The sequence below is a fragment of the Syngnathoides biaculeatus genome, chromosome 11 (assembly GCF_019802595.1).
Source record: "Syngnathoides biaculeatus isolate LvHL_M chromosome 11, ASM1980259v1, whole genome shotgun sequence".
Lineage (NCBI taxonomy): Eukaryota > Metazoa > Chordata > Actinopteri > Syngnathiformes > Syngnathidae > Syngnathoides > Syngnathoides biaculeatus.
Genome location: NC_084650.1, coordinates 29,749,145 through 29,776,608, shown reverse-complemented (window position 1 = coordinate 29,776,608; position 27,464 = coordinate 29,749,145). Strand labels below are relative to the sequence as shown.

General features: G+C 41.5%; 1 protein-coding gene across 7 annotated transcripts in view; it reads left to right on the top strand.

Annotated features, from left to right (window-relative positions):
* Positions 1-27,464, top strand: part of atp8a1 (ATPase phospholipid transporting 8A1) — a 180,600-nt gene that overhangs the window by 140,998 nt on the left and 12,138 nt on the right. For 6 of the 7 annotated variants that reach the window (XM_061834636.1, XM_061834630.1, XM_061834633.1 and 3 more), the window contains 5 exons: positions 3,066-3,188; positions 11,348-11,426; positions 12,619-12,680; positions 12,787-12,843; positions 14,354-14,461. In XM_061834636.1, coding sequence (XP_061690620.1) covers positions 3,066-3,188; positions 11,348-11,426; positions 12,619-12,680; positions 12,787-12,843; positions 14,354-14,461 — 429 coding nt within the window. The remainder of the gene's footprint in view (positions 1-3,065; positions 3,189-11,347; positions 11,427-12,618; positions 12,681-12,786; positions 12,844-14,353; positions 14,462-27,464) is intronic. The other variant, XM_061834637.1, reaches the window with a different exon arrangement.

Sequence of the window (27,464 nt, the reverse complement as noted above, 5' to 3'; positions counted from 1 at the left end):
GGATGTGGGAGGAAACCAGAGTTCCCAGAGAAAACCCACGCAGGCACTGGGAGAACATGCAAACTCCACAAAGGCGGGCCCGGGATCGAACCCGGGTCCTCAGAACTGTGAGGCGAACACTTTACCAACTGATCCACCGGCCGCAACCAATTTATATGTTCAACAAATTTAAAACCAATTCTGTGTACCCAATTTGACATTGACAGCCTTGATTGTTATGACAAAGAGGCATACAAGACAGTTAGAGGCTCTTTTATTAGAATCAGAATCAGCTTTATCGGCCAAGTGTGTAACAACACACAAGGAATTTGTCTCCAGCAGTCATGTGGCACCGTGGTACGACATTCAGAACTAAGAACCACAAACTAACAAGAACTAACAAGAGACATTCAGTTAATGGGAACAATTCTTTAGAAGAGTCAGAGATGTTCAATATGCAGTCTTCTTCATTTAGAGCAGTTAAGAGTGCCTCACCGTCGATGCCTTAAGTTGTAAGACCCTACATAAAGCTTGTTTTTTGTAACCTTGACAACAGTATCTTGGGAATTAGTCATTATAAATTGTTAAATGGGTGAACACATTATTTAATACGGACATTAGAAATTGTTAATGTTTTTAATTCCCTGAAAGGAAATATTATGCAAAAACTGCTGGTAGTAGTATTGGTCATTTACTTTGGTCATCAGTTATTTTTTTGTGAATTTATTTGTTATGGAGGATTCTAGAGGTTTTTGAAGTGTTCATTCTATGTTTTTTGTGCATAATTCTATAGAGTGGACATAAAGAATATATCCATCCATTAATTCTCTACGCTGCTAATCCTATTCAGCATCACAGGGCACTGGAGCCAATTACAATTAGTATGGGCAAAAAGCAGACTATAACCGGAACTGGTCACCAGTCAGTCACAGGGCACAAAAAAGAATATAGTATTTACAAATTTAGATTAAATACTTCTGGTACAAAAGGGAAGAAGACTTGGTGGTGGATCCTCAAAGTACAGGAAATCAGACAAGGAAAGAGGTTAGCTAAGAAGAAGTGGGACACAGAGGACCGATGAGAGGAGAAAGGAAATGCAACTTTGGTCAAAGGGAGTGATGGTGAAAGCCAAATGAGCGATATAATGATATATATCCCCCAGTTGGACAATAAAGGTTGGCCTGACAGATAGTGATGGGAAGGATGTGCAGCAAGAAATGTGGAAATGTGTTGACTGGTGCCAGTACGATGCTGGATAGATGAAAAGAACATTTTGAGGAGTTGATAAAAAAGGAAAATTAGAGAGAAGGAAGAGGAGCCAAGTGTGATGGACCAGAAAGTGACAGTGATTAGCAAGGGCAAATTTAGAAAGTCACTAAAGAGGATGAAAAATGGAAAGGCACATGGTCCTGATGAGATACAATTTGGAGAGGTGGCTTTGGAGTTTTTGGCCAGGTTGTTAAACAGAATTCTAGTGGATGAGAACATGCCTGGGTAATGGAAGAAAAGTGTACTGTTGCCCATTTTTAAGAACAAGAGTGATGTGCAGAGCTGTGGGAACTATAAAGGAATAAAGTTGATGACCCACACAGTGAAATTATGCGAAAGAGTAGTGGAGTCTGGATTCAGGATAAAAGTGAGTATTTGTGAGCCATACTGGTTTTATGCCTGGAATGACTACTACAGGTGAATTATTTGCATTTGTGGTGTTGATGCGAAAGCACAGAGGACAGAAGGAGCTACATTGTGTCTTTGTAGATCTAGAGAATGCCTATGACAGAGTACTCAGAGAGGGATAATGGTACTGCATGCGGAAGTCTGGAGTGGCAGAGAAGTATGTTAAAATAATACAGGACATGGATGAGGGGAGCAGACAGTGATGAGGTGTGCTCTAAGTGTGACAGAGAGGTTTAAGTTGCAGGTGGTACTTGTAGTCATGATGGATAGGCTGACACATGATACATGTCAGACTGGAAACCCCGTGGACCATGATATTCGCAGATAACATTGTGATGTTCAGTGAAAGCGTGGCGGAGGTGGAAGAACCGGGAGAAAGTGGAGGGATCCCCAAACAAGAGTTATGAAGACAAGCTGAAGTAAGATTGAATATATATGCATAAGTGAGAGGAGTGGAGGGGGAAGAGTGAGGCTACAGAAGAGATAGCGAGGCTGGATGGACTTTGAATATTTGATGTTGACAGTTCAGAGCAATGGTGATTGTGGCAAGGAAGAAATAAGACAGTTGGTGAGGTTAGCCATGATGTACAAATTACAGACACTGTCACTGCGGAGACAACAAGAAGCGAAGTGGGAGGTGGCACAAATAAAGATGTTGAGGTTCTCTCTAGGAATGAGCAGGTTGAATAGGGTTAGAAATGAGCTCATTCAAGGGACAGCCAAGGTTAGATGTTTTCGAGACAAAGTTAGAGAGAGCAGAATACAGAGGGGAGAGTGAGTATTTTGATAGGATGATGAAGCTGCCATATGAGAGCTAAAGGAAGGCCAAAGAGAATGTTGATGGATGTCGTGAGTGAAGACATGAGGGCATCTGGTGCTAGAGAGGACGATGCAGGAGATAGGCTTACATGGAAAAGGATGACATGCTGTCGTAACCCCTAATGCAAGGGTGCTCAATGTGTCGATTGCGATCGACCGGTCGATCGCCGAGGCAGTTTTGGTCGACCGCCTGATGGCGTGGCAAAAAAAAAACAAAAGAAAAAGACATCAATCTATCATCCATCTCATTGCATGATTCAGGTGTGGTCAATACGTCGATCGCACGCACATCAAGGCGCGTTCTCACAAGCTTTACGGTCTCTCTTTTGCTTCCACCACGGCAGTCAGGCCGATGTGCGTGTGCTCCCACCCATCCCTGTCGGTAAATCGCAAGAGGCTGGCTGCTAGAAAAGTAGCTCTTGGGGTGAACAGGTCTGGCCACATCTGCCCTAATGGGACAAACAAAAAGAAAGGGAAGATTTAGGACAGTTTAACATAACTTTTGGGGAATTGTGACATGCATTTGATTTGTCTCTGCTACAATGCTGAGATTTTCTTTTTCTGTGTATGTCTTTTAATTTGTTGTCCAGATCTTCACTGCCCTCCCTCCCCTCACTCTGGGAATATTTGAGCGCTCCTGTCGAAAAGAAAACATGCTGAAGTACCCGGAGCTCTACAAAAGCTCCCAGAATGCAATGGGATTCAACACCAAGGTAAAAAACTACTCATGAACTTTTCATTGTTAGACTTGCTAGATGTTTGCACTGGTGTGGTGTGACCCATCCTGTCTAGTTACATGGCATACTATATTTCATTTTTCTCCTTTTTTTTTCTTTTTGTGTGTGTGTGTGTGGGGGGGGGGATTAGGACAGGGTGGGGGACTCGGTAAATTTACAAATAAAGACATCTCCTAGTCACAGTGAGTTCCTGTACACACAATGTAGGCATTGTGACCTCGTTAGTGCAGTGTGGAGGTTGAATAAAGAACAATTAACGTTTGAGGTCGTGGGTAGGCAACGTCAGATGGCTGGGCGCAGAAAGAACCAGACGATGTCCAGAGATATCGCATGACACCTTGGAGAAAAATATAATTTGTTTCAGCGTGTCACTATTTTTTCAGGTTTGGGCTCAGGCAGACATGGCGTCCTTTGTAGTATTTATTTTAGTCAGATAGGAAGCAGAAGGTGACGTACTGGATTTTGTACACTACTCACAACAAGTTTTGAATATTGGGATTCCTGCTGAAATTACAGAATAAACTTTAAATGCACTATAATCAGGATAGCCATCATCTTGTGGTGCATTAAGGTCCCCAGACTGTAGAGCAGCAGCAAGAGACTGCTCCACGGGGCCACAATGCATCTCATATTATACAATTATTACTAAGCGTGCTATTCCTTCATATTTCTGAGCCAGGTGAAATTGTCAGCTACTGCAGATGGAAACAGATGGCTCTGTTTTTGGGAAAAGTTGGAAATATTCAGAAAAAGGGGGTGTTACAATCAGCATAAGTTTCAATTTAGTAACATTATGAGAAATCATATACAGTTAGAAAAGACACAATACTTACTAAACTTACCTACCGTACCCACAAAATTGTCCAGTCCATTTGTTTTAATGATATTATGATAGAACAAAGTATTGGTCTTCTCTTAGATGGCAGTATGTACATACTGGATTTAATGTAATTACTTTTTGTGATTGTTTTTTTTTTTAATCTTTATTGCCCATCAGATATTTACAATACTAGAAAAATGTACTGCGTAAAGATAAACTGGCTTTGAGATTCAGATATACAGTGCATGACGGCGACACAGAATACGTCTCTCTCAAAACTGATCAATTACGCCATTAACTGAATTGGTGAATTATGACGACAAAACCTATCAGCCGATCAGCAAAAACTACAAATTATCAGACGATCAAATCAATTTAAAGTCTAGTGTTTACAGCGATGTGCCAGTTTGCCCCTCCCTTCTTACAACAACAATCTGCTCAATATTTTACTGTTTGATAATTACTGAATTCTTTGTTGTTGATTTTGTTTGTTTGTGTGTCCACAATTAGGAAAAGCCTTAAAGACATACTCAATGGAGTACAGATCCTGCTGTACAAATGATAAACATTTATTGATTTCATGAGCAATCACATTTGAAAAGTGTACAGATGTGGTTATTCTTGTACATTCTTCCTTTACAGTGGGGGGCTTGTACATTCCCACAGGATTGTGAGCAGGATGGAAGATGCCAAGCTGTGAGGCTAATAGGTATAAATGTCCTTGTAGAATGAATAATAATTTAGGTAGCATCTGACCAGTGAAAGGGTGGGCGGGAGGGGTCCTTGTAGGGTATTGGCTTTTGTGGACACAGCAAGAGGTTGAGGTAATATTGGGTGGGGTGGAAGAGTTGAGGAGGATGTGTGGAGGGTGTTGTGGACCCAATAGGACATTGTTGTGCTAGAATAGGAAAGGTGATGAGGTCAGGCCACCGAGACCACAATGGTGAAGCAACGACCTCCAGCCCCAATTCAGCCCAGTTCTATTTGAAGTGGTGCCATTCAAACCTGTGAAAATCCCTTGAAACGTCCGTGTTTTTCGTGTTAACTATTTGAGTTGCATAAAGTTTTACGGACAGATTTGCTCAATCTGTCCAAAAGCATGTTTGTAAAATCCACTCGCTGAAAACAGGCCAGGACAGTACAATTTATTTTTGAACTCTTGGTGTTAATTTCTTCGTCACAACAACACTGACATCCACTGTGATTTTTTTTTTTTTTTTTTTTTTTTTTTTTTCTTGGCAGAATAGATTTCACGGTAATTTCATGCTACATCGCCCATTAGTGTTTTGCTTGGCGCTGGTTATGTGGTATGTGTATTTGAAGCAATTTTGTTTCGAAGTGATGTGGAAGACTCATCATAACAGGGCTGTGGACTGATGTCTTGCACTGGTTGATCAGGTCCACCGAACTTTTGTTTTTTTTGTGTTCCAAGCGCAAAATTTAGATGCACTCATTTTTTACCATATCACATAAATAAATTTTTATGGGATCCGTTTTTATTTTTTCATGTATTTATTTATTTTTTTAATAATAGCCTGTCTTTTGTCAATATTGACTGGTGTTAAATAATCGTGTCAATTTAACATTCTATATTTGATACACAGTTCCACAAGAGGAGTAACTTAGTTAAAAGTGCTCGTGCTTAAAATACTCCATGCTTTGGTTAGGACTCTTTAGCCTTAGGATAACATTTTTCACAAAACGTTGGTATAGAGCTTGTGCACCTACGTCATAAAATCACATGACTCGCCATATTGCCGGTCAAACAAAGCATTGTTGCAAGTTAATTCCGTTGAGACGAAACAAAAATACCTTATAGCACGGCACCCAGAGTTTTGTCCGATACCATTCAACATTTGAAGGTACATGGAAAAATGGGAGACATTTGGCATAGAGGACCTATATTTAATGCCGAAGTCGATGTTTTCGCGATAAGAAAGTGGACTGTTAATTCGCTTCCATTTGTCTTGGACAACTGGATCTACACATGTATCTTTTGAGTAACTCATCGAGATTTACACCGATAAGTTCGAAAGTGTAAAAATGTCTGGACGCATACAAATACTTCTTTCCTGGATCTGTTCTCAATTGGGAATAGATCCCACATAGTGATGGACCCACTCATAATTTTTTCAACACAAATACCAATATTTAAATAAACGGCCACTGGTTTTACACAAACTTGCATTCATTAACTATGATGGGTGGGGGGGATGACAGCGAGTCATCTCCTCCATACATGGAAGCATATTCTGGCTTCACGTTAACCTCCATAAACGTGTGCGACAGACTTTTTTTTTTTTTTTTTTAAATACACATTGTCCGCAAATGAGTCAATTTGCCGTTATAAATACTTCGTTATTTGAGATTGACACGAACAATTCCTACCTGAAATGAAATGATCACGACAGAGGCGTGTGTATTTTGTTGGGCACCATCCATCCCGTTTAATTGCCGAAATCCATCGATCTTTTCTGTTTATACAGCTGGTATTCCATAGAATATCTTTGAGAGACTGTCTCGTCTGTTGTGACGACCAACAGAACAATAGGTGTCAGACATTGGGAAAAATGTGCTCCGGTTCAGCGATGCCTGAGCAGCTTTGTTTGACCGGCAACCCATCGATCTTTTCTGGTCCTTTCAGCTGATATTCTATAGAATGACATCTTTGAAGAACTGTCGTCTATTGTGACGCACAACAGCACAACAGGTCTTGGGCAATTTTAAAAATCTGCTCTGGTTCAACGGCTCCCAGAGTGCAGAGCAGCGAGGTTTGACCGGCAATATGGCACCAAGCAAACTGTGATGTCACATGCACAAGCTCTATAGATCATTTTACACGTGAGCCTACATGAGTCTTGGGATGCAGAGGTCATGGAAACAATGAGTCTCACCCCGGGAACAATGAGTCCCTGCATCTTATCCTCATACAGATACATTAATCACAGTTCTTGGATTGCAGTCCTGCTATCCAGCAGATTTTTATTACCTTTGTTACACTTTTTTTTTTTGGTACTGTTTGTACAGTGTTGCCCATTGCACTTTCTCCCTGTCAATATACTGTATGTGATTCGGCCAGTGACGATAGCAAATTGTTTTAGGACGATATATTTTCTCAAAAACTATCACGGAAAACTGTGTCACTAACACAATAGTAGAGCATAATAATTCATGTACAATACTTTTTAAGAGCTATTCTCTTTGAAATGTAATTCAAATGATAATTAATGTTGACATTGGGATGTAGAACAATAAATATCTTGAACTATAAATGTAAATAAAATAGACTCAGACTCTGTTCACAAAAATTGTACTTAAATCTTGAAAATTTGGGGGGCCAATTCTGGCGCAGCTGCAGAGTGTTAACTTCACAGTTCTGAAAACTGGGGTTCAAATCCCAGCCACACCTGTGGAGTTTGGATGTTCTCCCTGTGCCTGCTTGGGTTTTTTTTCCGGGCACTCCAGTTTCCTCCCACATCCCAAAATCATGCATTCATTGGAGACTCCAAATTGCCCCTCGGTGTGATTGTGACTGCGACTATTGTCGGTCTTCACGTGCCCCGGAATTGGCTGGCAACCAGTTCAGGGTGTACCCAGCCTCCTGCCTGATGAAACCTGGGATAGGGTCCAGCTCTCCTGCGACCCACGTGAGGATAAGCGGCTCAGAAAATGGATGGATGGATATTAAACATTTGGCACAGAGGTATAAACAGTAATTAATATTTTAATTGTCACAGGGGTTTGAGCCTTTGGGGCTAATTCTTTTAATCCAACTCAACTTTTTTATTGTATAGCTACCGATTTACAGTGACAAAACTTAGTTCTGTACACGCTGACATCCACATCTCAGATGGAAGCATGCTTGCACATGTCAGAAAACAACTACGCTAGCAGCTCTCCATGACATCACGCTGGAGCACACATACTGTATTTCAAATGGAAACACATACATACACAAACACATGTGCAGGTTTAGGTTGCGCTTGTCACTGTGTATAGCACCTGAAATTCCTGAGTCTTGATGAAATTAACCCTTTATCATCCAAGGATTCATACACAGTAACAACATGGATGTGGAGCATTTAATTCCGACTTGTTTCAAATTGGCTGGGAGGAAGCTTCCCCAAAAATAGTGTTCATGACAACATGATATTATAAAGTACAGATGCAGTTTTATACTATTGCATGTATAGATAATGAACTGTAAAAAGGAAATACATGAAAATGTTAACCCTCATGAAGAAATATTCTAATCACAAAATAATTAATAGAAATAACAAAACTACGTAAAAACAGCAGGAGGAAATGCATGAAAAAGAATCAACTTATTACAGAAATGATATTCTGAAAAGACATAAAAAAAATAAAACCACGTGCCTGCATTGTTTTGTCACTCCGTTTTCCTCCCACAGTCCCACTCACAAACACACCTAGGGGCTATATTGAGTGTCCAATTAATGTTGCACGTTTTTGGGATGTGGGAGGAAACTGGAGTGCCCGGAGAAAACCCACGCAGGCACAGAGAGAACATGCAAACTCCATACAGGCGGGTCTAGGATTGAACCTGGGAACTCAGAACTGTGAGGCCAACACTTTCCTGCTGCCCCACCGTGCCGCCCCATTTTAAAGACTAATAAATATATTTAAAAGTGAATACATCTAATTAAAATTAAATCTAAATAATGAATCGTAATATCTGTCACCGATTGTGAACTGGTACCCTCCTATGACTTTGGTGCAGCGTGTGTTCAATTCCCAATCATTGACATTCTGAATGTGAGTGCAAATGCTCGTCCGTGTCTATATGCGCCCTGTGACTGAGTGGGTACCAGTTCAGGGTGCGGTCCACCTTTTTACCCAAAGTCAGCTGGGATAGGGTCCAGCACCTGGCGACCCTACCAGGATAAGTGGTGTTGAAAATGGATGGATGAATAAATCTTAATTTCAAGAATTTCTATTAAAGCATGAATGTTTTGAAAAAAATAGTTTTGGTAAAACAAGTATTCTTTAATAGTTTTGAAATTATGTAGCACCAGATTGTCCTTGATGGTCACATTGTTAGCCTAGGGGCCTGTTCTCAAAGTAGCTCTGTTCATCAGTATAAGTGGCTAATGAAAATGGGACATTGTGATTTCCTAGGAATGTTGTATAAGTAATTATCTGAGAAGAAATAAAATGTTGCATATTGATACTTTTCTGTTTTATCACTTTGTAAAATTCAATCCTTCCATTTTCTTCACCGCTTATCTTCATGAGGGTCGCAGGGAGTGCTGGAGCCTATCCCAGCTCTCAACTGGCAGGAGGCGGGGTACAGCCTGAACTGGTTGCCAGCCAATCGCAGGGCACATGGGGACAGACGAGAATCGCAGTCACAATCACACCTCGGGGCAATTTAAAGTGTCCAATTAATGTTGCATGTTTTTGGGATGTGGGAGGAAAACCCACGCAGGCACGGGGAGAACATGCAAACTCCACACAGGCGGGTCCAGGATTGATCCTGGGACTTCAGAACTGTGAGACATTACCAGCTGACCACTGTGCCGCCCTTGTAAAGTCATTGTTGACAATTAGTGAGAAGTCATGAATATGATCAGTCTTCACATTGATGAATATCATTAAAGGGGAAATCCAGATTTTTGCATGAACAGTGTATCAATAGATCACGTAATATGTACCCTACTTTGACAATGTGATGTTAAATCCTCTCTCACTTAATAGTGTTTTGAGAAGATTTTTATTGACAATAACAAATTTTCAGGGGCACTGCCATTTTTGCGAGTCACATGATCTGCGTGGGCGTATGTGACGTGTACCATGCTGCAATAAAGGCTCGATTACATGGGACACCATTATGCCCAGCGCTGATTTCTCAGATTTATCCTCATCTTGTGAAGAAATAGCAGTATCGGTTGAACGGAAAAACGGAGGAATACTTAAATACATATTTGAACCTGTGGCTGTAATTAATGTTGAATATTCGGATGGTTCTTCGGGCGGAATGACGCGGAGTCTGACTACTCGGAGGCCTGTGCGTAAACAAAGGCACCCGGGAGCTCCGGGCTGGCAGCCCCAGATGGTTCTTCGGACGGGAATAACGCGGAGTCTGACAAGCGAGCTCGGTGTCGGACCCTGAGCTGAGCTTTCAGGTGGCGGAGGCCTTTAGCTGAGTTTCGGTGGTGGCTCAGCCTTTCGCTGAGCTTCGATATTGAAGGAGGCCTTTAACCTAGCTCCGGCGTTCGGGGCTAACGGCCTCCGCCACCTGGAAGCTCGCTCACAGCCGCCGCCGGACCTTGTGACCCGCCTTCGGTGGTGGTGGAGGCCTTTAGCATAGCTTGGCGTCCGGGGCTAACGAAGCGGGCAGAGGCCGTTAGCCCTGACGCCGAAGCTAGGCTGAAGGCCTCTGCCACCACCGAAGCTCTGCTAAAGAAGAATATTCAATATTCTTATATTATTCATATTATAGAATATTATAAGAATATTCAATATTCCGAGTATTCAACATTAATTCTAGCCACAGGTTCAAATCTGTATGTAAGTATTCCTCCGTCTTCCCGATCAACCGATACTGTTATTTCATCATCAGATGAGAATAAATCCGAGAAATCAACGCTGGGCACAATGTAATCGAGACTTTGTTGCGGCACGGTACAAGTCACATACGCTCACTTAGATCGTGTGACTCGCGAAAATGGCTGCGCCCCTGTAAATTTTTCATTGTTGATAAAAATCTTCTCAAAACACTATTAAATGAGAGTGGATTTGACATCACATTGTCAAAATTGGGTACATATTACATGACCTATAATTACACTGTTCATGCAAAGCACTGGATTTCCCCTTTAATTATGAATTATAACGTTTAATGTTAGAACAAAAAATGAACAGCCTTTCATTTCAGAAGTATGTATCAAACTGATTATCCCCTTAAACATTAACAAATAAGTCATTCTCTTTCAAAAAGGTTGCTGTCAGCTATAACTTTAATATTAAAGAAAGGGACCTGTTTTTTCAAGCCAAGTTTTCTAATATACAGAACTGTATGTTTTAGCCCACTTGCACTTCATTGCCACTCCCCCAGTCCAGTCGCACCCACAGAGGATATGCAACATGTCTGTCAGTGGGGTGGCCATTAAGAGTGGGGGCCCTGACAAAACCGCCACTTAGCCTAGTGTTAGGCTTGCACAAAGGGCCCAGGTCAGAGGTTGCTTAGTGGGCAGGAGCTCCCCACACTCTTTTGTATCCAACTCTGTCTGTCTTTCTATCTTGTTGGAATTTTTTATTATGTCCAACCCCCCTCCGTTTTTCCCCCTTGCAGGTTTTCTGGGCTCATTGTATGAATGGCCTCTTCCATTCCGTCATCCTCTTTTGGTTCCCTCTCAAAGCCTTCCAGCACGGTGAGCAGCTCCTGGAGATTCACAACGAGGAGGGAGTGTAGTCAGCAACGCTAACGTTGTCTTGATTAGCGCTTTCTGCATGTGTCGACTGGTCAATTGCAAACATGTGTCCAGTCATCCTGTCACGAAGGGGCATGCACTCTATGAAGTGTTAGCGCCACTTCTTCATTCCAGTACGTTTAAACGATGCTTCAGGGGATTAGCATGTACAGTAGCAAAATACAGTCGAAGGTATAATGTAAATCACCAAATGTGGTACATTGTGGAGTTCAAACTATGTTCTCTGTAAAACATGCCTCAAAAGTTAAACATTACCAAATATTCATGGGAAAATGCAGATGTTAATGTAAATATCATGAAACTCAAAACATAATGGATAATCACTAACATAAAACTGTCAACAAGCTGTTGTGTCTCAACTGCATTTTAATTGTTTTTCCCCATTTATGTTTTGGTACCTTGACTTATTAGTTCCCCAAGTTACACATTTTTCAACTTAAGGCATTACCCATGGTGGATATATATATTTTGTACTTACGTTGCGAACAGAAGTAAGCGTTTCTAACAAGCTTGAAATACATCAATGCTTGAGAGAAGTGTAAAAAAATATTTTTGTACATTGAAGTATAATGACCTCCCATGTGTGCCATGAGAGCTAGTCGTTCGTGCCTTTGATTGAAAGGGAAACAGTGAAACACACAAATTCAAAATGACAACACTCACAAGGAGCTTCTGTAAGCCCGTAATTCACACTCAGATGCTGTCGGAGAATTGCAAGAGCTTCTATTCCCACCAGTCTGTAGACTTAAGACTCTTTAGTGTGCACGTGTGTGGAGAAAGATAATGGTAATGTTTGAAGCGCTTAGTCTCGGCTGGGTCGAGAGCTGCGGACCACACAAGCACATGACCGGCTCCACAAACAAAAAGGCGCCCAAGCTCCTTCGTAATGATTGACAGCTCGACGCATATTAGATTAGACTCGACAACACCATGCCACTCCATGATATCCTGCCTCTTAAAGGCACATGCTTATAGACAGAATCTACAATACCACTCGTAGGTACTGTTTGAGTAAAGTTTAAAAGCCAGGTTTTCATTTATTGTTAGCGTCAAAACCACAATGTTAACAGCTATGACTGACTTCACCCTGTTATCCCTGTACCCTCATATTTGAAAGTCTTTTCTGTCACAGATACAGTGTTTGGCAATGGAAGAACTCCTGACTATCTCCTCTTAGGAAATATGGTATACACAGTAAGTACATCATGGAGACTCGCAATGATTTGATGTGTGTGCATGGGCATTTCTTGTGTAAAAGTAAGCTCATATATTTACATTGCTGTCTTTTGTGTCCTCACAGTTTGTGGTCATCACAGTTTGCCTTAAAGCAGGCCTGGAAACCTCATCCTGGACTATGGTACATTGATTACACTCTTCTCTCTATTATTCATACATTTTGAAAATCGTGTTCATTCTAGAAGATACACTTGTCAAAATTCTCCAAACGGCATGTTTCAGCTCCTTCACCAGATGTTAAATTGGTCTAAGATCAGCGCTCCTTACACTAGTCCAGTGTTTTTTTTTCTTTGTCATTCTTGGCTGTTTGTAGCTGCATCTTTTTAGTGTTTATTCTTTTGGAAAACTCAAGCTATGACCTGAGAGCAGGCTTTCTGACATTGGACAGTGCTTTTCATTCCAGAATGCCCAATAGTCTTGACATTTTATAGATTCAAGTCACTCTCTGCCAAAGCATCCCCCACAACATAACTGAGCCACCTTGAATTAACTTGAAAAAAAATATTCAAAATATTAGGATGTTTTCTGCCCTTATGATATTGTAATTTTATTCTCATAAATGTATGGATTTAAAAAATATTAATACTTCACAATAATGTAACATTTTTCCTCACATTGTGTTTCCACAAGATGACCATTTGTTTGGATTTTTTTTTTGTCTTGAGATTCTTATAGGTTTAAAAATCACAACCTTGAAAAGTTTTTTTTCATACTTGAAAAAAATGACGTTTTCATTATATTTCTAATTTCTTTTATTAAAACTACAACTTTTATTTCATAACACTACATTTTTTACATGTAATGACATGTTCAGACCCATATAATTTCACCCTTTTGAGTAAAATTACTTTTCCCCATAACTTTATTCGAAGATTATTCACATAAATGTTGAACTTTTTGCTCATAAGACATAGTTCTTGTAAAAATCCAAATACTGCAGGTAGCCTTTTTTCATTCTTTCTAATAATATTCATCAGTAACTACTGTCCATCCAACAATTTCTGTACCGTTACTCTTCACTAGGGTTCAATTTATTTTGTGTCTCAGCATTCACACTTAATAGTACATTTCAAATAATATGCAATATGCAGAAATGTATGCATAATTGACAGCGCGCCGCACGGTGATGGACTGGTTAGAGCGTCTGCTTCACAGTTCTGTAATCCGGGGTTGAAATCCCAGCCCCGCCTGTGTGGCGTTTGCATGTTCTCCCCATGCCTGTGTGGGTTTTCTCTAGGCACTCCGGTTTCCTCCCACACAACAAGCATTAATTGTCCGTAGGTGTGAATATGAGTGCAGATGGTTGTTTGTTTGTTGTAATTGCCCTTCGATTGGCCGGCAACCAGTTCAGGGTGTACCCTGCCACCTGCCTGAAAATAGCTGGGAAAGGCTCCAGCACTCCTGCAACCCGTGTGTGGATAAGAAGCTCCAAATTTTTTTGTATTTGCCCTTCGATTGGCCGGCAATCAGTTCAGGGTGTACCCTGCCACCTGCCTGAAAATAGCTGGGAAAGGCTCCAGCACTCCTGCAACCCTTGTGTGGATAAGAAGCTCAGAATAAGCAGCTCAGATAATGGATGGATGGATGGATGGATGGATCACTGATACTGTAATTTTTGTGTTGGTTTGCAGTTCAGTCATATCGCCATCTGGGGCAGCATTTGCCTGTGGGTGGTGTTCTTCGTCATCTATTCGTCCCTCTGGCCCCTCATCCCTTTGGCACCCGACATGTCAGGCGAGGTAAGCATAGGCTCTCATACACCTGCATTACCTCACAAGTGACTGTGTGGCTGACGCCCGCGAGCACCCCTTTATAAGGAGAAGCAGAGACTCATAAGTTGTCAGACCTCCGGCTTGTGTTGCATAATGACTTAATTGGGCCAATTAGGAGGCTATTTGTGTTACTCTGGCCTCCCTCGGCGCTGAGTATCCATAGGTGACATTGAGACGGGAAGGCAGTCTGGTAACAAAACAAATCGAGGTGAGGTGAGTAGCTGAGCTCTGACGGATGTGTCGCAGGAAGCAGGTGACCCTGAAACTGTCCCCCCCCCCCGCTGTTTTCTTTCTGTGGCCTTTGCGTCTTCTGTCGGTGGGCCACGTTGACAAGTGATGTTTCCCAGCTCCTTCTGAGTTATCATCATAAAGTACCACAATCCCGGGAGGAAGTTAGTTGCTCTCTACAGACACAGATTTCTTTTGCATTTGATGTTGATGTCATGTAGTATGTTAAGTATTTCTTTCCCCCTCTGTATGTTTATGCATAAGTTATGACAAGAGCTGTTTGGGGGAAAAAAAAGACAGCACGTTTTAGCATGGAGAGCATGCATTTTTATTTTGGAGCATACACATTTTACTTCTGTTAGCTTGTGACAATCCATGCCAGCTCTAAACCTACAAAACGAACATACAGCAGTTGTGGCTGCATGTACTTACTGCATGATGGGACCATGTGGAATAGGGATACCAAAGTCATTGTTTTTGAGTGGCCATTGCAAACCTCTGATCGCAGTCCTATTGAAAATGTATATGCAGACATGAAAAGGCAACCAGGTTGTCCTACAATCTTGGCACTGCTACACCAGTGTTGTCAGGAGGAATGGAATTAAATTCCTGCCAACTATAGTCAGAAGCTTGTGGAAAGATATCAAAAACATGACCCAAGTCTAATGTGGGCTTGGGCTAACGTGTCTGCTTCCACTATTGTTCAAAAAGCCAGCATCATATCAGACAATGAACAATGAGCCTGACAGTGACTATGACGAGAAGGACCCTGATGTGTTTGATGGGGAACTTACACAGTTCGCATTTTAGATACAGAACATGAGGACTTTGATGAATTTTTTGGATGAGGATTAATCGTACATTGTTAAAAAGGCACCAGGACCAAAATTGAGTTTGGATGAACTTTATTGAAGTATTTATCAAGGTAAACAGTGAGTTCAGTTGTACTTTAAGTATTTAACAATGTAACTATACAATATAGCTATACAACAATAATAACTTAAAACATACGGTAGCATGCATGCAAGCTAAAGACACCTGAAGCAAAACTGAGTTCAGTTGTATGGTACTTTATTGAAGTATTTAACAATGTAAACAGTGAGTTTTGTTGTACTTTATAATTATTATTTCCAAGTATTTAACGGTATGTTAATGTTATGTTATGTTATATGTACGGTATGTTAAAACGAGTATCACTATATAGCTATATTGTATAGCTACATCCTTAAATACTTAAAGTACAACTGAACTCAGTTTCGCACCGGGTTGCACCGGCAACTGAGAAAATACAGTACTAATGTAAATAACCTAGGCACTGTGTGTTCTTCTTCCTCAGAATTGGAAAAAAAAGTTGAATGTTTTATGATTAATTGTAATGTTGGACTCATACTATTTCGGGCTGTATTAAAACAAAGTTTTTGTTTCAAGTTTTAAAAACCAGTAGCAGAACGTTCAAATCTATTCTAAAACCGATTGGAAGCCAGTGTAAAGACAGACTTAAGAATTGGTGTAATATGCTCTGACCTTTTTGTTCTGGTCAGAACCTGATCTTCAGCATTCTGAATGACCCCCAGCTGTTCAATGTTCTTTTGGAAGAGTCCAGTCTTAAGTCCATGATGAAAGTCACGTCTACTTGACATAAAAGTATGGATGAGCTTCTCAAAGTCTGCTTGAAACATGTAAGCCATCACTCTGGGTACGTTCCTTAGATGGTAGAAGTCAGTTTTAGCAATTGATTTGACTTGACTGATTGAAAATCAGGTTGGAATATATCGGTACACCAAAATTTGGTCTTTTTTATAGAGTGCATGCATTTGGGAGGAAACCATAACACCTAGAGAATACCCATGTAATCATGGGGAGAACAGGCAAACTCTACACAGGCAGGGACAGATTTGAACCTGGGTCCTCAGAACTTTGAGGCTGTTGTGCTTAGCCAGTCAGCCTACATGAAATAATTTTGGTAATCCTAATTGGCTTCAGGAAGTTTCATTTGATGTCATGTTCAACAGTGAGGGGAAAAAACGTCAACATCTGGTTTCAACTATATGTATTTGTATATGTATTTCATTTAATTTACTGGTCCCTTTCAAACGACTCAATGGTATTATACATAATTCAGTAAGTAATAATGCAATATATCCATCTGGATCTCTCATCAAACCCTGCAATTGAATTTTGTCACATTTACCTAGTAAATGAGTCCAATGAGTGAAATAGGCGAGAGAATTTTGGCCTTATACAGTTTTGAGTTGCTCTGACACAATAGTGTGTGTGTGTGGTGTGTGTGGTGTGTGTGTGTGGGTGTGTGTGTGTGTGTGTGTGTGTGTGGTGTGTGTGTGTGTGTGTGTGAGTGTGTGTGGTGTGTGTGTGTGTGTGTGTGTGTGTGGTGTGTGTGTGTGTGTGTGTGTGTGTGGTGTGTGTGTGTGTGTGGTGGTGTGTGTGTGTGTGTGGTGTGTGTGGTTGGGTGTGAGTGGTGTGTGGGTGTGTGTGTGTGTGGAGTGTGTGAGTGTGTGAGTGTGTGAGTGATGTGAGTGAGTGAGTGAGTGAGTGAGTGAGTGAGTGAGTGAGTGACGTGAGTGAGTGAGTGAGTGAGTGAGTGAGTGAGTGAGTGAGTGAGTGAGTGAGTGAGAGTGAGTGAGTGAGTGAGTGAGTGAGTGAGTGAGTGGAGTGAGTGAGTGAGTGAGTGGTGAGTGAGTGAGTGAGGAGTGAGTGAGTGAGTGAGTGAGTGAGTGAGTGAGTGAGTGAGTGAGTGAGTGAGTGAGTGAGTGAGTGATGTGAGTGACGTGAGTGAGTGAGTGCTGTGAGTGAGTGAGTGAGTGAAGTGAGTGATGTGAGTGAGTGAGTGAGTGAGTGAGTGAGTGAGTGATGTGAGTGAGTGAGTGAGGGACGTGAGTGAGTGAGTGAGGTGAGTGAGTGAGTGAGTGAGTGAGTGGGGGTGTATTGACTCCATCACAGGGTTCACTAACATTTTTGAGATTGAGAGCTGCTTTTTGGATACTGATGAATGTGAAGTGTGACCAGTTTGATAGACACTTTGGAAGTAACAAATTTGTTCAAAGTATCTCTAATAACGTTATTATCACTTTATTAATAATTGTTAATGACCTCTCACAATAATTATAACATTCAATTAAAAATCAATATTACCTGATACATATCTGCCAGTGTTTACATTTTCAAATGATCACTTCTGCAACCCAGTGTCACATCACTAGTGAGTTATTTTCAGAACAGGCCCGCAGGCTACTAACGGCATTCTTTTAGGCTACTTGCCGCAGGCACCACAATGATCCCTGCCACATAGCATCCATTGCTCTGTGCTTTCAGCCGCACTCCGCACCACTCAACTGAACAACATTTTCCTGTGACGAGCTGGTAACCTAACACACCAGATGACTCCCAATCATGCCCCCAGGCACTTTGCTCCCCTCTACGCCCAAACTCAGGGATGGCTGTGCATTATCAACAAGCTAAAATATTTCACTCTCTGCGTGTAACCTGAGACTCCATCACAGGGAAGTACAGCAGGATCATGCTTAAAACCTGACGCAAGAACACACAATCTTTCATCAAAGGACCCCCCCACACCCGAAACACTCTCCTCCCTGCATGTCAGCATCAAACTAGACATCTTTTCCACTTGTGTGTGCCCCTCTTGATTGAAATACTTGTTGCATCGGCATGTTATTCCCTGTCTGTCTACCCCCACTTTTCATCATGAAAACATCCCCAGGGCACCGTAGTACTACTCTACTCTTTCTCATCCACCATGTGGTGTCATGATCACACATTCATCAATGTCAGGCATAATATTTTTGCTGTTTGCAGAACCCAGAATCCTTTCACATTTACACTAGGGGTTTCAACATTTAATATTTTTTGAATTGATTATTCTCGCAACTACTCCATTGATTGATTTGGGAAAAAAAAAATAATTGCAAAATATATTTTTTCAATTATTATTATTGTTTTTTTATTTATAATGTGATATGACGTGGGGAAATCTACTGAACACAGCAACTGGTATTTGTTTAATACTTTATACAAAAGCCTTTGTTTGCAGTGACTGGTTCAATACGCCTCCAGGATGGAGAAACTACTCTCACGCATTGCGCTGTGAGTTTGGCCCATTCCTAAGCACAAGCGGTCTTCAAATCTTGAGGGTTGCGTGAGCTGCTTATATGGATGGACTTGAGTTTCAGTTTGTTCCATAGATTTCGTTTGGATGTTGTACAGCAAACTTTACATGAGCTTTGACATTTTTTTTTTTTTTTTTTCAGCAATGGGGTCTTGTAATGTGACCGTGCATACAGGCCATGGCCGCAGCGTCCATTCCACACTGTTTTCCTTTTGACAAAATTACCTGCTAATTCCAGGTCTTTTTAGGCTCTCCACGGGTATTCCTTCGATCTTGGGCAATTCTTCTGATAATTTTTTTTTTCCACTCTGTCAGAAATCTTGTGAGGAGCACCTGACAGAGGCACGATTGGCTTTCCACTTATATATTATGGCCCCAACTGTCCTCACTGAAACATTAGGTAGCTTAGATCCACACCTCTGACCAATGCCATTGTCTTGAGACAGCTGTTTGCTCATGAGATGTCTTGACTAACACCATGACAATGAAACCTTTTTGTAGGCCAATTGATATTAATTTGCATTGACAAGTGTCTAGATTGCTGATAGATTGGTAGTTTTAGATGTTGTCTCTGCTTTCTGTGCCTTTTTGCACCTCCCCTTCTTCATGTGTTCAATACTTTTTTCCTAAGTAACTTCACATCATTGCACATAACTTAAGTTCTGATCTTATTGGTTCTACTTTCTTTGTATGAATGTACTTGTGTTGTTCCCAACAGCCGGTAAAAATTTCATTTGAATAGCTCCTTTGGAAATGTATTTTGTGAGAAAAATCATGACTTCTTAAATATTTTTTTCACGCACTCTGTGGGGTTCCTCAAGAGTCAGTCGTCGGACCCTGTTAAGCCTCTATGCTGCCTTTGGGTCAGATTCTATAGAACTTTACTGTTGACGAGCATAGCTATGCAGGTGACTGCTAGCATATCTAGCAAATTTCTTCAGATGACTACAGTTCAATTGAGATGTTGTCACTGTCTAAAACAAATAACTCAATGAACCCAAAACGGGATGTGGGGGAAAAAATAGAGGAATGCTGTCACTAAACACTTGGAGTCACGGTCTTGGAAAAAAAAATACAAAGCGGAACTCCAAAACCTTGATGTGCTGATAGATTCAAATGACTTTCATATCAAATCCATCACTAAAATAGCCCTTTTTCCCAACTGCAAAAAAAAATATCCGGAGTGCAGGGTTGCATCTTCCAAACCGATCAGGAAAAGCGCGTCCATGTTGTTATCTCCAGTAGTCTTGACTGTCTGGTCTTCTGACTAGACTCCCCAAAATGACCATTAAACAGCTGCAGCTCATTGAGGCTGCCGCAGCTTGTCATCCTGATCTTGGCCGAACACCGCAAATCACAGTGCTCAAGTGTTGTGAAACTTTTTTTTTTTTTTTCGTGTGTTCGTGTGTAAGAGGGGGTTTGTTGGCAAAAACATGGAGAGACCATTTGAGTGAAAAAGTCTCTGTTTGCTTTCACCGCTGGAGCTCTTTTGTGGTGTTATTGGCAGATTTGTCTGTGCAAGATGTTGTTTTTGGGGCCGGCCTGTGTCGACAAGTCTGTCAGTGCTATGTTGAAGTAGCAGCAGGAACTTTGTTTTTACTCTTCTTTTTCATGTCTTTGTTATTTATTTAGTTTCATCAATTCCATGTTGGAGAAGTTTCTGACACTCTCCTACGAACTAATGCCCATTTAAAGAGTTCCGGGTGACTTCTGGATTTTCTTTTGAATTCTTTCCTCTGCACTATTTTATCAAAGTCTGAGAATAAATTGTCCGTAGGTGTGAATTTGAGTGCGAACCGTCGTTGGCTCAATGAAGATATACCCTGCAATTTGCTGGCAACGAGTTCAGGGTGTGTACCCCCAAAAAGAGCAATAAACAGCTGCATCTCATTCAGAATGCTACAGCTCGGGTTCTGACCAGAACAAAGAGGTCAGAGCATATAACTCCAATTCTAAAATCTTTACAATAGCTTCCAGTCAGGTTTAGAATAGATTTTTAAGTTCTGCTAAAGGTCGATAAATCACTAAAAACAGTTTAGGTGCTGAATACACGAAAACCATGCTTACAGAATACAAACCCAGTTGAGCTCTGAAATCGACTGACTCAGGTCTAATAGTGGAGCGCAGAGTCCAAAGCAAACATGGTGAAGTAGCATTTAGTTATTATGTGGCACACAAATGGACTAAGTTGCCAACAAAGGTGACGTCAGACCCAAGCATGAATGATTTTAAATCCAGGTTGAAAACTTTTTTTTTTCTCATGCTTTTTGGTGTATACCCACATTTTAATATTTCTTGCACTGTAATCTGTTTTGAATAGTACTTTTATTTTTATTTTTTAATATATATATTTTGTGGTCATTTTTATTTTTTTCTGTTGTGTAATGGTTTATTTCTTTGTATTCAAATCCTTTAATCATGTAAACCACATTGAGTTACCGTGTGTATGAAATGCACTATATAGATAAATTTGCTTTGCTTTGCTTACCCTGCCTCCTGCCTACAATTAGCTAGGCTAAGATGGAGCATGTACGCATAACCCTAGTGAGGATAAGCAGTGTAGAAAAAAAATCTATTTATGTACATACAGTAATCTACTTATGAAATTAATCAGTTCCAGAAGTCTTTTCGTAGCGTGAATTATTTCATAAGTGCTTTTTACTTGTAAATAGCCTAATCCTTTCTTTATGTGTCATTTTTGTTTGTTGGTGTGCCATGAGGTTTTTCACTTGTAAAGTACCGGTATGTGCTTTGACTCCTCAAAGGTTTGAGTTCGCCACTTTGGTCAGCTCGTGTTCAGAAGAACAGCAGTACGTTTATAAAGGAGCACTCGCTTGCTCGGCAGCGCAATGTTTTGTTGATGACTTGTTAGCTATATCGTATTAAATGTATGTGAATATACCTCAAGTCTTACACGAAGTCCTCTCCTGTCCTGAGCACTGTTGACCACCTCTTCTTCTTTTCCTTGAGGCTTGTCCCATTAGGGGTTGCCACAGCGTGTCATCTTTTTCTTCCATGTAACCCTATCTCCTGCATCTTCCTCTCTAACACCAACTGCCCTATGTCTTCACTCACAACATCCATCAACTTCCTCTTTGGTCTTCCTCTCACTCTTTTGCCTGGCAGCTTAATCCTCAGAACCCTTCTACAAATATACTCACTCTCTCGCCTCTGGAGACGTCCAAACTATCGAAGTTTGTTCTCTTGAACCTTGTCTCCAAAACATCCAACTTTGGCTGTCCCTCTAATGATCTTATTTCTAATCCTATCTAACCTGCTCACCCCCAAGTGAAAACCTCAACATCTTCATTTCAACCACCTCTAATTCTGCTTCCTCTTGTCGCTTCAGTGCCACCGTCTCTAATCCGTACATCATGGCCGGCCTCACCACTGTTTTATAAACTTTGCCCTTCATGTTAGTAGAGACTCTTCTGTCACATAACACGCCAGACACCTTCCGCCAACTGTTCCAACCTGCTTGGACCCGTTTCTTCACTTCCTTGCCACACTCACCATTGCTCTGGATTTTTGACCCCAAGTATTTGAAGTCATCCACCCTCGCTATCTCTTCTCCCTGGAGCCTTACTGATGCTGTCCCACTTCTACATTAAATTCTTCTGTCACACCTACAGCACACCTCACCACTGTTCTGCTGCCATCATACATGTCCTGTACTATTTTAACATACTTCTCTGCCACACCAGACTTCCGCATACAGTACCACATTTCCTTTCTTTCTCTAGGTCTACAAAGACAATATAGCTCCTTCTGACCTTCTCTGTACTTTTCCACCAGCATCCTTGAGGCAAATAATGCATCTGTGGTACTTTTTTTAGGCATGAAACCATACTATCCCTCACAGATATTTACTTCAGTCCCGAGTCAAGCTTCCACTATTCTTTCCCATAACTTCATTATGTGGCTCATCAACTATTCCTCTATAATTCCCACAGTTCTCCACATCGTCTTTGTTCTCAAAAATGGGAACTAGCACACTTTTCTTCCATTCTTCAGGCATCTTCTCGCTTGCTAGATTCTGTTGAATACGTTAGTGGTCATTTTTGCCCGCATTTTTTTTTTATAATACAGTCAGCCTAATCCACTCACATTGTCATCTGCATGGTATTGAGTGTGTTAAGTTGAATGGATGAGATAAAGCCCAATGATCGTTTAAAAAAAAAAAAAAAAAGGGATGCGGTGGTATCAGAATATTTCATCGCAGTAGTCTGACAGTGCAATCGTGAGAGCTGTGCACAACACTTCTTTTCCTTTCGGCTTGTCCCGTTAGGGGTCGCCACAGCGTGTCATCTTTTGCCATCTTAGCCTATCTCCTGCATCTTCCTCTCGAACCCCAACCGCCCACATGTCTTCCCTCACCACATCCATAAACCTTCTCTTTGGTCTTCCTCTCGCTCTTTTGCCTGGGAGCTCCATCCTCAGCATCCTACCAATATACTCACTCTCTCGCCTCTGAACATGTCCAAACCATCAAAGTCTGCTCTCTCGAATCTTGTCTCCAAAACAACCAACTTTGGCTGTCTCTCTAATGAGCTCATTTCTAATCCTATCCAACCTGGTCACTCCGAGCGAGAACCTCAACATATTCATTTCTGCCACCTCCAGTTCTGCTTCCTGTTGTTTCTTCAGTGCCACCGTCTCTAATCCGTACATCATGGCCGGCCTCACCACTGTTTTGTAAACTTTGCCCTTCATCCTAGCAGAGACTCTTCTGTCACATAACACACCAGACACCTTTCGCCAGCTGTTCCAACCTGCTTGGACCAGTTTCTTCACTTCCTTACCACACTCACCATTGCTCTGGATTGTTGTTAAATATTTGAAGTCATCCACCCTCGCTATCTCTTCTCCCTGTAGCCTCACTCTTCCCCCTCCACTTTTCTCATTCACATCACGCACATATATTCTGTTTTACTTCGGCTAATCTTCATTCCTCTCCTTTCCAGTGCATGTCTCCATCTTTCTAATTGTTCCTCTGCATGCTCCCTGCTTTCACTGCATATCACAATATCATCTGCGATCATGGTCCAAGGGGATTCCAGTCTAACCTCATCTGTCAGCCTATCCATTTCCACTGCAAACAGGAAGGGGCTCAGAGCTGATCCCTTATGCAGTCCCACCTCCACCTTAAATTCTTCTGTCACACCGAAGGCACACCTCACCATTGTTCTGCTGCCATCATACATGTCCTGTACTATTTTAACATACTTCTCTGCCACACCAGAATTACGCATGCAGTACCACAGTTCCTCTCTTGGTACTCTGTCATAGGCTTTCTCTAGATCCACAAAGACACAATGTAGCTCCTTCTGACCTTCTCTGTACTTTTCCACGAGCATCCTCAAGGCAAATAATGCATCTGTGGTACTCTTTCTAGGCATGAAACCATACTGTTGCTCGCAGATACTTACTTCTGTCCTGAGTCTAGCCTCCACTACTCTTTCCCATAACTTCATTGTGTGGCTCATCAACTTTATTCCTCTATAGTTCCCACAGCTCTGAACATCCCCTTTGTTCTTAAAAATGGGAACTAGAACACTTTTCCTCCATTCTTCAGGCATCTTTTCGCCCGCTAGTATTCTGTTGAATAAGTTGGTCAAAAACTCCACAGCCATCTCTCCATACCTCTACCGGTATGTCATCAGGACCAACTGCCTTTCCATTTTTCATCCTTTGTAGTGCCTTTCTGACTTCCCCCTTAGTAATCATTGCCACTTCCTGGTCCTTCACACTTGCCTCTTCAACTCTTCCTTCTCTCTCATTTTCTTCATTCATCAACTTCTCAAAGTATTCTTTCCATCTATTTAGCACACTGCTGGCACCAGTCAACACATTTCCATCTCTATCCTTAATCACCCTTACCTGCTGCACATCCTTCCCATCTCTATCCCTCTGTCTGGCCAACCTGTAGAGATCATTTTCTCCTTCTTTCGTGTCCAACCTGGTGTACATGTCTTCATATGCCTCTTGTTTAGCCTTTGCCACCTCTACCTTTGCCCTACATCGCATCTCGATGTACTCCTTTCGCCTCTCCTCAGTCCTCTCAGTATCCCACTTCTTCTTCGCTAATCTCTTTCCTTGTATGACTCCTTGTATTTTGGGGTTCCACCACCAAGTCTCCTTCTCCCCTTTCCTACCAAAAGACACACCAAGTACTCTCCTGCCTGTCTCTCTGATTACCTTGGCTGTCGTTGTCCAGTCTTCCGGGAGCTTCTGCTGAAAGGCCGCACAACATTCTTCCTTTCTCAGCTTCCACCACATGGTTCTCTGCTCTACCTTTGTCTTCTTAATCTTCCTACCCACCACCAGAGTCATCCTACACACTACCATCCTATGCTGTCAAGCTACACTCTCCCCTACCACTACTTTACAGTCAGTAACCACCTTCAGATTACATCGTCTGCACAAAATATAATCCACCTGCATGCTTCTACCTCCGCTCTTGTAGGTCACTATATGTTCCTCCCTCTTCTGGAAATAAGTGTTTACTCCAGCCATCTCCATCCTTTTTGCAAAGTCCACCACCATCTGTCCCTCAAAGTTCCTTTCCTGGATGCCGTACTTACCCATCACTTCTTCATGGCCCCTGTTTCCTTTACCAATATGTCCATTACAATCTGCACCAATCACAACTCTCTCGCTGTCTGGGATGCTCAGAACTACTTCATCTAGTTCCTTCCAGAATTTCTCTTTCAACTCTAGGTCACATCCTATCTGTGGGGCATAGCCGCTAACCACATTATACATAGCACCCTCAATTTCAAATTTTAGTCTCATCACTCGATCTGATACTCTTTTCACCTCCAAGACATTCTTAGCCAGCTCTTCCTTCAAAATAACCCCTACTCCATTTCTCTTCCCATCTACTCTGTGGTAGAATAATTTAAACCCTGCTCCTAAACTTCTAGCCTTTCCACCTGCTCTCTTGGATGCACAGAATATCAACCTTTCTCCTAGTGCACAACGCTGACGTGTAGTAAATGTCTTTCAATCAGATTTCCAATTCCAAACAAGATATTTTGTCAAGTCATCCAGTTCAAGTCAAGTCTCTTGGGTACCTTGTGTAAAGTCAAGTTTTTCTCAAGCAATTCACAAGTCATAAAACCTGTCATTTGAGTCACTTCGAGTTAAGTCAATTGACCCTCCCATTGATACTGTCAGTGCATCACAAGAATATAAATAGATGTGAACATGAGTGTGAATGTTCAATTTTTTTATATGTATCCTGCAATTGAATGGCGATATTCGAGGCTGTACCTCGCCAAAAAGTCAGCAAAGATGAGCTCCAGAAAATTGATGGATGAAAATGAATGAATGCACTTTGTCTGTGGTTACTCTCAAATGAAAATGTACTCTGCAAGGACAACCTTGAGAAGGATGTTTTCTCTAAACATTCCACGCCAGAGGATATCTGTCATTTTATTCGTTTGACCTGAAAATGCAGCCCCCCCCATCATCCCATCCAGCTCCCAAGGGTCGCCCTGGTATTAGGCATCACTCAGCAAGTCCATTCAGATGCCTGAAGACAGACTATTGTTGTTGCTGTGTTTGCATTCTGTTTGCGTTTATTTGGGTAAACGGGCCTTGCGGTTTCCGTTCAGAACTCCTGTGGACTTAAACTTGCGTACATGTTATATAGCTATAATGCTACATGCATTACTAAGTATCTTTCAAGGAATATATTAAATTAATCAGTCAAACTGTGAAGACGCTATCATTGTTGTTTCTTTAAACTATCATTTTCTTTCAAAATAAAGTCGTTTAAAAAATTCTTTGTGGTCCCTCGTCTGTTCATGAAAAACATAAAATTATCAAACTTTTGAATGCTCATGTATGTTATGCACAAATAACACACGATTAAAAAGATCATTTGATTAATAATTCACAGAGGGAAAAATATATATTCTAAAAAAATAGACTAAAATGTGCCTGTTCCCCATTTTGTGCCCCATCCCTTAGTATAGAATTGCCTGATTTAATCTAATGGTTTATTTTTCAAACTTTTCATAGTCCGGCTTGATGATATACTATCAACTCCTGATTTATTTTTCAAAAGTCCCTCTGGACAGCCTAAGTGCCTTCATTATGCTGAACAAAGACTGCATGAACATTAACATAATTAAGCAACTTAAAAGAAAAACAGGCAAAATGTCCACACATTTTTGCGCAATTTCACCATCTAATTTGGGTCCCCTTGCCTCGTTACATGGTTGTGGGGCTGAATGGAATAGAAAAGCGGCATTCACGGAGTGGGGGGGAATACATTTTTGATTTCCAGTCATTTGGGATTTCCTCCCGGCACCGTGTTTTCTCTCGCATCAAAGTCGATTTGCAGCTAATGGCCGGCAGATTAGCTCATTTTGAGCCAAATGGGCAGCTTTGATATTTTGACACTGATAGTGGTGTCTTTCTGTGTGTGTGCGTGCGTGCGTGCGTGCATGTGTGTGTGTGGTGTGTGTGTGTGTGTGTGTGTGTGCGTGTGTGTGCGTGCGTGGGTGCGCACGTGCGTGTGGGTGTGTATATATCTGTGTCTGCATGCATCCTGGTGGGCCTCGTGTGTGTCACATTACAGCAAGGACTCAG